General features: G+C 42.6%; 1 protein-coding gene across 2 annotated transcripts; it reads right to left on the bottom strand.

Moving 5' to 3' along the window:
- Window positions 1–2,080: 2,080 nt before the first annotated feature.
- AP3M2 (adaptor related protein complex 3 subunit mu 2) lies at window positions 2,081–9,930 on the bottom strand. 2 transcript variants are annotated; one of them, XM_013946586.2, is made up of 8 exons: window positions 9,580–9,930; window positions 8,301–8,472; window positions 7,652–7,789; window positions 7,023–7,108; window positions 6,355–6,488; window positions 5,286–5,493; window positions 4,187–4,331; window positions 2,081–2,187 (listed from the first exon to the last, which is right to left on the bottom strand). In XM_013946586.2, the coding sequence occupies exons 1-8, from the start codon at window positions 9,850–9,852 to the stop codon at window positions 2,147–2,149; spliced, it is 1,197 nt and encodes a 398-aa protein (XP_013802040.1). In that variant the 5' UTR covers window positions 9,853–9,930; the 3' UTR covers window positions 2,081–2,146. The 2 variants fall into 2 exon arrangements, with proteins under 2 accessions (XP_013802040.1, XP_013802038.1); XM_013946584.2 differs by having other exon boundaries at window positions 2,081–3,764; window positions 9,580–9,929.
- Window positions 9,931–9,952: the final 22 nt, after the last annotated feature.

Here is a 9,952-nt window from a genome sequence, read left to right as displayed (position 1 = left end):
TCACCCATCTTAGTTGGAAAGCTGGTCTATTTGTGAAACTCGATACATAAGTGTTTACTCTCACAGTTTTAAGAAGCTCTCCAATGATCTACTAGCATAGTCTTTAATCAAACAGAGAAGCTTATACAATAAATATGTGAAAGGGATTTGGCAAGGCTTCTCATCGCTTCCTCAAATGGTTACTGTAAATATCAACTTTAAATCTTCTAGGAAGTGGTCTATGTCTTTCTATCTACCAGCTTGTAAATGGGCCTCAGAGGTCATCCACAATGTCCTCAAACAAACCTTGGTATAAGTCGCCTAAGCTTCAGCAATGAGTCCTGTAGTCCAGCCAGGAAAAAGGGGAAGAAGACATTTATATACAAGGTATAGCTTTTTTAATTGCTTTTAAGTATTAATCTTGAGAAAATGACAGCTTAAATTTCCATTCCTCTCCCCTAAACCCATTTCCACGCATTGCTGTACCTCACTATCCTGGCATTCACAAGCCTGTCAAATAATTGCACCCTGTAAAACACCCAAGACTGTTTCAAAAAGTAACAGATAGATGCCCTCACGAATGCAACTTTTGTTCCAAAATTCAGACAGTCCATTAAAAACAAGTTATTTGAGCTAGATGCTATCTAATGGTCAGCAGTAAAATGTAACTGAACCACACCTGCTACATGCTCTTTTAGAAAAATATATTTTATAGAAATGTTATTACAGAGAACATGGGGCTCAAAATAAATGTTTTGCATCACAGCCATTACTAGTTCCTTGTTCTATAAATTACTGATTTGAAAATACCCTGACATGAAATATCCAGGGTTACAGCAAATGGAGTTATACAAGCCTTAGCTGCCATCTCTGCACAGTCTGTATCCTGGTCTGTCTGCTGTGACATCTTCTCCATGACTGACTTAAGTATGGGCCAGAATCCACTCCAAATTTTTCCAAACACCTCCTTATCCCCTGTTTTATAATAGATTCCTAAACCGGGAGATTTACCAAATCCCGGTTCAATAACTAGAATTCATGCTCTTCAGAGTTACTTTAACTTCTTGCAAGTTGCTGGCATCTAGCTCTAGCATATTTGACTAATCTTGAAAGCAGTACCCGTTTATCTGGCTTGTTTATTCACTACACCCTTCCCCCCCCCAACTAATGAAAATCCTCAAGTCTGTTTCTATCTCTACCACATCAGCTTTTCCTCTTCTCATCCTGTTTTTTCCCTATTTGTCCTTTTCCAGCACAGCACAGAGACACCATTTTGAGACCAGGTCTACAGCAGTGATGACTGCCTTTTGCCAGCCTCACCTATCAGCTCTCTTCTCACTTTGCAGATAGCTGATAAGGCCACATCCAAACTCTTTCAGAACCTACATGTCGACACCTGCATTTATTGCAACTGAAGTACCCAGCTGTACCTCACATCTCCCTCCAAAAAATCCTTAAATCAAGTTCCACCAAGTTATCTCACTGAAATTGCCCCCTACTCTTCCCTTCTGTTCTGCTTCATCTTTCATTCTGTGGGAATTTGCAGCCATTTCAGATTGAGATTTAGAAAGCTTATCATAAGGGCCAGACATCCTTATGCACATAAAAAGCCCTTCAAAATTTTGAGTAATGTGAATCACCTCTGCAGGAAAAAGTTATTAAAAAAAAAAAAAACAACAACAAACAAACAAACAAAAAAAAACAAAGCTACAGAGCCAAAGGACAATATCAGTACCTGAGGAGCTGGAAGGTAAGGAGGTGTTTCTCTGTCTTCATAATTAAAGCACAGCCCTTAGCCTGCTACTAAAAACCCTACCTAACAAACAAGAGTGGTTCATCTACGTTTCTAAAGACAGTTTCACAGAAGTTCTAGGGAGAGTTCAGAATTGCTTTTGGGATCATTAAGAATTATTCCAAGAAAACAATTTTAGTTTTTCCAGACAGGAAATTATCCCCAAACTTACAATTGAAATTGTATAACCATGTTCATCTCCCTAAGGCACCCACTATTCAAAGTTCAGTTGGCATGTTTTACCTTTATCCTTGAATACCAACTGTGCATCTTGCAAACCCCACACAAATCACTGAAATGACACAGATGACAGGTAAAAATGAATTTTATTGATGCCCTGGTCAAAGGTTATATTTGCACTGAACATGCTCAGCACTACGGCCACCTGCAGTGGCATTCATCAGTTGCACTGGAACCTGCAATTACAGAAATGAGATGCAACTCACCCGCTGCAAATATCCATCACGCCCAAACCAGAATAGGTACTATCCTTCATGTTGTTCTGTTCACAAGCACAGACTGCACATGCTGGACTCCACAGCCACCTCACAGATGCTGCAGTCCCATGCACAGCAGTTTATGGACAGGTTCGGCTACCACAGAAATAAATACATCGGCATCTAGTGGCCAAAAAGCACATTACAGACAATATGGAACAGCACATATGCCTTTCATTTCATGTTTATGCTGTACAGAGAGATGTAGCACAGACAGAGATGGGCAGATGCAGCAGCATCTCCTACAGAAGAGCTGGCCCCAGAGAAAAATCCAATGCAAGCTAAAATTCACCTGCACAGCAGCTGATTGAGATAGGAACTGGAATGAGGTAGGACAGCCAAAAACACCACATAGGTACCAGGACACAATTATCTCATATAAAGACATCAGTGAGCAGAAGAACAGCAGTATCACCTTCATTCCTAAGAGGAAGGCAGAGGCAAAAAGAGGTTCTGACAAGTTACTAGGATTGTGATCATCTACCTCATTCAGCTGCCTCAGCTTCAGTTTCCATCAGAGTGCTATGATTCCACACATGTTCTTATACAGCCTCTGGCTCTTCCCCGACCCCCCCAAAGAAGCTACGAGAAACCCTACCTCCAAATAACAAGCAAAAAATAAGAGAGGCAGAGTTGCATTCAGAGATCATCACCCAGCAGTTACAAGAAAATTTGTGCTTCTGCTGGCTCTTCATAGCATACCATACTAAGGTTTTGATGAGTTTCCAGTCTGTCCCCAGAGACACTTAATTCAAGTTATTTAATGACAAAGAGGGCTTCTGAAATTTCCAGACATTCATTCTTCCCTTCCTTCCTCCATGGCACCACATACAAACTCAGACTTAACTTCCCATTCTGTGTAGGACAATCTACCTTTCCACTTCTTCAGGCTCTTCGAGGCAGAACAGCCAGCTGACCTCTCTACCTGCAATAACTATAGCTCTCCAAACACCCAGTGAGGGAGAGGAGCAGATGCCACACCATCACACTGGAGTTGAGCTTTATGGAAATTCAACTGTGTGTCATCTACAATGGGATAAAAGCCAACCAAAACAAAGGGAACAGGAGATATAAGCAGAATAAATCCCTAGAATTTCCTTTAAGACAGCAAGGTGAAGGTGATACAGGCTTACATATCTGACTCACTAATCCCAAGGAACCTGAATACCTCTCCCATCTGCCTTTGCTCTGAGTACTTCGGATGCAGTTAGGGATGAGAAGGTTTCAGGTCAGCCCTACTCTTCCCTGCTCCCCAGCACCCCAAGCACTGGCTCTCCAGCAGATGCTAGTACAGGTAAGGGGGCAACCCTAAATGCGTGATGGTGGGGAGAGGCTGCATCCAACAGCTAGGGATAGGAGAAACAGGAAAGTGTTCTTCCTCACTATCAGGCTCCTCTAGGTTCGGACTTGGAACTTGCCAGCCTTAGTCATGTATTTTATCCCCTTGAAGGGCTTGTACTTCTCCCCATACATGTCCAAGCGATTCACCTTCAGTCCTAAAGGCAAACAAAGACAGTGTGAGACTGAGTGCTGCCACAGACAAAGCTAATAGGCCTTCAGAATAAAGGAGGAGAAAACCATACTAAAGGCGCAAAAGGCATAGGGGAAGTTTTAGCAAGCAGGAAATAGAATAGAGGAAAGCTGGCAAATGCAAGTTGTCAGTAGCATTCTTTACAAACACACCCCTACCCTAAAAATTCTTTATAGGGCTGTAAGCAAGAAATCCAAGAGGGAATGGGTAGGCTGTTTTACAAAGCAACAGAGAGAACAACAAATCTGTATATGGTTCTTTCATTTGATGAACACGTTTCAGATAGAATGTACTTCAGAGGGCATGCAGAGCTATGTCAGCTACCTGGTCAATCAGCACATGGACACAACACAAAACATTCACCTTCTTCACCTAACAATCACTTACCAGATATAGCCAGTTGCTGAATTTTAAACTGCAAGTTAATTGTGGGGTTCTCATCAGGTTTGGATGCCCCAGCTTGCAGGCTCATGGTCCCTTTCAAGCTTGGCAGCTTCTGGGGGTTTATTTTCCCAACATCCCATGAGAGCAACTTCATGGAACAGAAAACGCAGCAGTGAAACACAGAAACATAGTAACACCCTCTAGAAAGAAGTGACCTTCCAATAACAGCTTTTAACATTTCTCTAAGCAAAAAGTCTTTGTCTCAGCATCTTCCCCTCCATATTGGATACACAGCACCCTTTCCTTCTCTCAGTCAAGTCTGGGGTCCTCTGCTTCAGACACAGTACAGGCTTAAGGAGCAGCTGTCTCAGACTCCTTTGTTCTCCCTCTCTCTTTCTGTGAGACTCCCCCAAAACCTATCATGAAGAACATTCCCACTACTTGGCTACAGGCTCCATTTCCTATGGATAACAGTGGTATAAATAATGCAGAACCTCCTGCTTTCCAAGGGGCTGAAGCTGTGTAGCTTGAGGCTCTACTACGAGGCTCTACACCATCTGATTTAAGTTTGCAGTTAAAAACAAAACAAAAAAACAGAAGACAACAACAACAAAAAAACACCCAAAAAGTGAACTCAGGGAGAAAAAACAAACTAAAACCCACTAACAAACCCAAATCTTCACTGCTTGCAAAGAACAAAATTTAACATGCAATACTAGGCATCAGAACTAGATGTGCAGAAATCTGTAAAGCATCCCCCAGATGAATGCTGCATCATGCAACAGCAGTCCTTGTAATTTCTGTGCTCTCCAAGCAACCACACCTACAATCCACTTGGACACTGAGCTATAGGCTGTTGGGCTTGAGACAACTTCTAGCATGCAAGTCTCCTGAATCTAGAGGTATATGAAGTTCTGACCCCAAGAAAAGATATTGCCTTCAAAGGCTCAAAGTTCAGAGAAGGCAGGTAAGCATGAACAGCTCAACCTCATATTGCTAAAAAGGTGTAAAAAAAAAAAAAAAAAAAAAAAAAAAAAAAAAAAAACAACAACAACAACCAACCAACCAAAAAAACCCACCTCATTTCCCTCTTTCCTCTCACCTTTGTAACTGGATCAAAGATATGTGTTCCTTGTGACGGTGTGAGGCTCATGTTTAAGACACCTTTTGGCATCTGGCTAGCAACCATCACTCCCTCTATCGTCTTCCCCATAGTCTGCTTTGGCCCCACAGTGATCTCAAAGCGTCCCAATGAGCTGCCATCACGGAAGCTGATGTTGTGTTTAACATAGACAGGAATTGCCACAAGACTAGAATAAAAGACAAGAACAGACAGTCCTTGTCAATCTCTCCTTTCATCTTCACTTTTCCTGATGCAGTCCTTGCCACGTTCCACACTGAAAATTGTGCACAACAGTCTCCCTAAAAGGAGAAACGTAACCTATGCAGGTTTTATTTGCTGAATCACAGAACAGAGTCAGAATCCTGATCTCAAGTGTTAAATACACCTTTTTAGCATGGTTTCCATATCTTAATTTTCTACTTCCCATCACAGGAAGGCTAAGGACTTGTAGCAGAGTAGGAGACTTGAGCAAAAGATGGGGAATCTTCTTGCATGTCACAACCAAACTGGTAAGTAGCTCCAGACAGGACATGTGTTTGCTTACAATTGGAGATATATATAATTTTTTTTTGACTCCTTTTCACCTACTTGAGATACACCTGACAAAGTCTAACAAAATGCTTTAGCATCTACAACCCAAACCACTACTGGGTAGCCTGCTTCCAGAAAAAAGTGCAACCAATTGGCAAAAAGTTATAGTTCTATTAAGAGAGACATCAAAAAATAACTGGATTACAGAATTACCTTGTTTTACCATTAAAAAAATTTGTAAGCACAGAAAAATCAGCAGGTTGGTAACTCCCTACTGCCTAATTCATCCCTGCCTTAATTTGTTCATCTGCTATTGGTCTTCAAATTGATGGGAAAAATTACAGAATCACTGCTCCAAACAAGAAGAGAAAACACATTTTTAAAAAGAAAAAGTGAAAGTTATCATGCACTTCTACTTCACTTGGCAAAGCAAGCCACCTAACTTTTACTAGCAATTCCTTCTTTTCCCAGCCAAGATCAAAATTATAGAATTTGCAGCACTAAATTCACCACTTACTTCTGAGCACTGACATGGTAGGAGAGCAAGCGAAAATTTCCATCAGGTGGAATGAAGGAAAGTATTCGCTCTGATTCCCAGCGCTTAAAACGCACACATGGATGAAAACTGACATCATCCAACAATCGGGGGTTCTGAAATAAGAGAAAGTCAAAGTTGAACAAAGCAGTATTACTTACAATAATCTCTTCTCCTCAGCCTTCCATCCATGAATTGCATACCATTCAATACCCTCTATCTAGTTGAAGATGCCCACATTCAGATATGTTAAGCTATTTGATGCCGTCACATCTGTGCAATAGCTGTACTCAAAATACTCTATCATATTTTAACAAATTTAGTCATGTCAAATAATCACATTGATGAATACTCATGAAAAGATGGTCCTCTAGCACATCTGCATAAAGCATCACTTTATATCAGAAATTTATCACAACACATAAACAGTACTTTTAACAAAGCATCCCATAATAAAACCCTTGGGCTCGAAGTTGTTCAAGTTCACTATGAGCCTCCATTGTCAGTTCTTTCTTCCTTTGGTATATCCAGGTTCTGATCTACTGGAATGTATCCCAGTGAGACGAAGATCCTAGTAGCAGGACTGGGAAAAGCTGTTAAAGATATCTGAGTAAAGACACAGCATATAACGCCCCTTCCTTGAGCTTTACCATAAAGGAGAGGGTAAGGTCTGGCATCCCAGTCAGCTTGACACAAGCATCAATCACCCCTTGGATTTCAGCAGTAATTGTGGAACCTGCAAAAATAAACAAAGGAGGTTATATGAACCTGAACCAAACTCATCACGGCATGAAAGAGATACCAAGGGGGAGGGAGGGAATCTAACACCTTTATGAAATATCATGGCTCATTATGTTGGCTGCTCAATATATTTTTCACTCCCAATCACTTGTAGAGAAGATGCATACAAATAACCATTGTCATCAGCAACATCCATTTTGATTACCAATGACCATGGCTCTTAACTATAACAAGACTAGGAAGCACTGAAACTAAGAGAATAGCCCCAGCAGGCACAATTTCCACTCACCTTCTATATTCCAATATAGAATTGCATACAAGATCTCATGGATGGTCAAAGGTAAAGGACAAAGTCAATTGCTTGATGCTTCACTAACACATTTGATTAAACAGCACCTACAGGTTGGTAAGACTCCAGAGTAAGAACAGGAATAGAACTTCCCACATTTGAGGAGAGAGCAACTCTTTGGCAAACCTTCTCTTTTCAAGCACTATCAGGACATGCTACTCTAGTCTTAGCCAGAGGCAATTTCCATACCTGATTTGTCAATGATTGCATCTATCTCTTCAATCACATCAAAATATGCTTCATTGTTGGTATATTTCACACCAGTACGTCTCCAAGGCACCACTGATAGCTGTCCAGTGGGGAGCTGGTCACCCACATTTGTGCTTCCTGGAAAAGGAAAGGTGATCAGAAAACCCACAAGTGTCAGCCAATCCGCCAGAAGTTGTCCCTGGCCTCATTTAACTAAGCTGTAATTAATTCCTGAGAATCTCCTTTGCAGAAGAGCAGTTACTCTTCCAGACTCATTGTCTATATTCTACAATTTCCATCTCTCCTACATCTGACTTCAGAACACACCCCAGTGAAGCACAGGATAGAGTTACTTAAACAAAACAAACACAAAACAAAAACAGAATCCCACTCATCCAGGAAGTCGCATTGTGGCTATAAATAAATATGTAGTCTGTGTACTCTGTCTTTTTTGTTAAAAAAAAAAAAATGCAAATGGTACTGGAACTGAGACAAGTCTAAGAGCAAAGCACTGTCACAGACCTCCCAAGATATAGGTGTATTGGAGTTCAGAGGCTATCGGGCAACACAAATTCTCTTCTTAACCCGTACCCAGATTTACTTCTGCAGGAATACTGTCCCAGCTTATCTGCTTTTTGTTTCCCTGTACCTGTGATAGTGTTGACAACTGTTCGCAGGATAGTGGGAGGTTTTATCAGCTCCTTGAGAATATTAGATTCCGTTGCCAATGGAAAGCCATTGTCCAGCATTTCCTCCAGCACCTCATAAACCACCACAACATTGTCCTTGATCATCACCTCTGAACAGACACCAAAATAATCCTGTGCAAAAGAAACAATTACTCAGCAACTTCTAGAAGCTGAAGATAAGAGAGTCTTACTGATCATTTAGTTCAGTGTTCTGCTACACAGGAATAAACCAAGCCTCCTTTCAGAGGAGGTGAAACAACACAAACTCCATGTATCTATGGAAGCCCATTGGACAGACTGAGCACTCCAACAGATGTACACTGTTCTAAGCATATTTCCACCACTGCCCCAGCAAGCTGGCAAATTAGTTCATCATGACATGCTCCTATTTTCTCTCTATAAAAAGGGACTCTCTCTTACAGAGAAGAGACTTTTTAAAATTAGCACTTAAGAAGTGGTTCAATTGCAACTGATTAAGCAGCAGTATTAATACAAAAAGCATATTTCCTTCAGCCGTTACTCTGACTTGTGTATGGTGATGCATTTCATGCACATAACTCAGAACCTACATTCATGTGCCTGACTAGCACATGGAAGCAAAGCTCACACGATACTCGTTTGACCAAAGCCCCACATTTCCTATATTCTGGCAGGCTGTTGGTCACAAGACACTTTGCATCCAGACTACACAACCATGCCAACAGCAGAAAGAAAACAGACGTCTTCACTGCTTCCCCAAACTGACCTGCAATCGTGTCAAGATGACATAGAGGGGAATGTGGTTGCTCTGAGGCAACTCTTGTGACTCACTTCTCTAGGAAAAGAGTTATGCTTGCAAGATAAATTGTCACTAACTGACTAAAGCACATGGCTATGAATCCTGCACTCCTGGAGAAAACAAGTCTAGCTTGGTCTTGGTCTTAGTTCACAAGTGCTGGAGAGACAAGGCTGAGAAACAAACCTAAGTCTTGGTTGCTGAAAGCTGCTGTGAGCACAAGCTGATCCTGCATCCATCGTTCCCTTAGGACCCACTCTAGATCCTCTCACGTGGAGGATCAGAGTTATAAGCGATGGAAAAAAGAGGAAACTAAATGCCAGTAATGCGAAAGGCTCCCCTTTCACCTGTTCTCCTTTGCAAAAGACCCCCCAACACTGCAGCCACCTGGGGCTTTTCCCTTTCCAGAACCGCCTCAACGCACCCGCCCGTCAGCCAGAGCGCCGCGGGGCCCGCGGCCGCACCTGGAAGGTGTCGACGACGCGGTGCAGGAACTCGATGACGAAGAGCGGCGGCACCTCGGTCTGGATGACGGCCACGAAGAAGATCTTGTGGCGGTAGACGCTGAGGAGGTAGTGGTGCGGCGTGGGGATCACCGGCGGCACGTTCTCCGCCTCCGAGGCCCTCTCCTGCGCCTCGAAGAAATAGTCGCAGACGGAGCGGCTGACGACGCTCTTCCAGTGCTTCTCCAGGAAGATGTCCCCCGAGGCGTTGATCAGGAACAGGCTGTGGATCATGATGATGGCGGCGGCGAGCGGAGAGGAAGCAGGAGCGGCAGCAGCAACCAAATCTCACGCCTGCGCCCCGCCCCGCCCCGCCCGCTGCAAGCCCCACCCC

Source organism: Apteryx mantelli, chromosome 29, assembly GCF_036417845.1.
Source record: "Apteryx mantelli isolate bAptMan1 chromosome 29, bAptMan1.hap1, whole genome shotgun sequence".
In the NCBI taxonomy this organism is placed as follows: Eukaryota; Metazoa; Chordata; class Aves; order Apterygiformes; family Apterygidae; genus Apteryx; species Apteryx mantelli.
The sequence above is the reverse complement of the archived record's forward strand: the minus strand, read 5'-3'. Positions and strand labels throughout refer to the sequence as shown.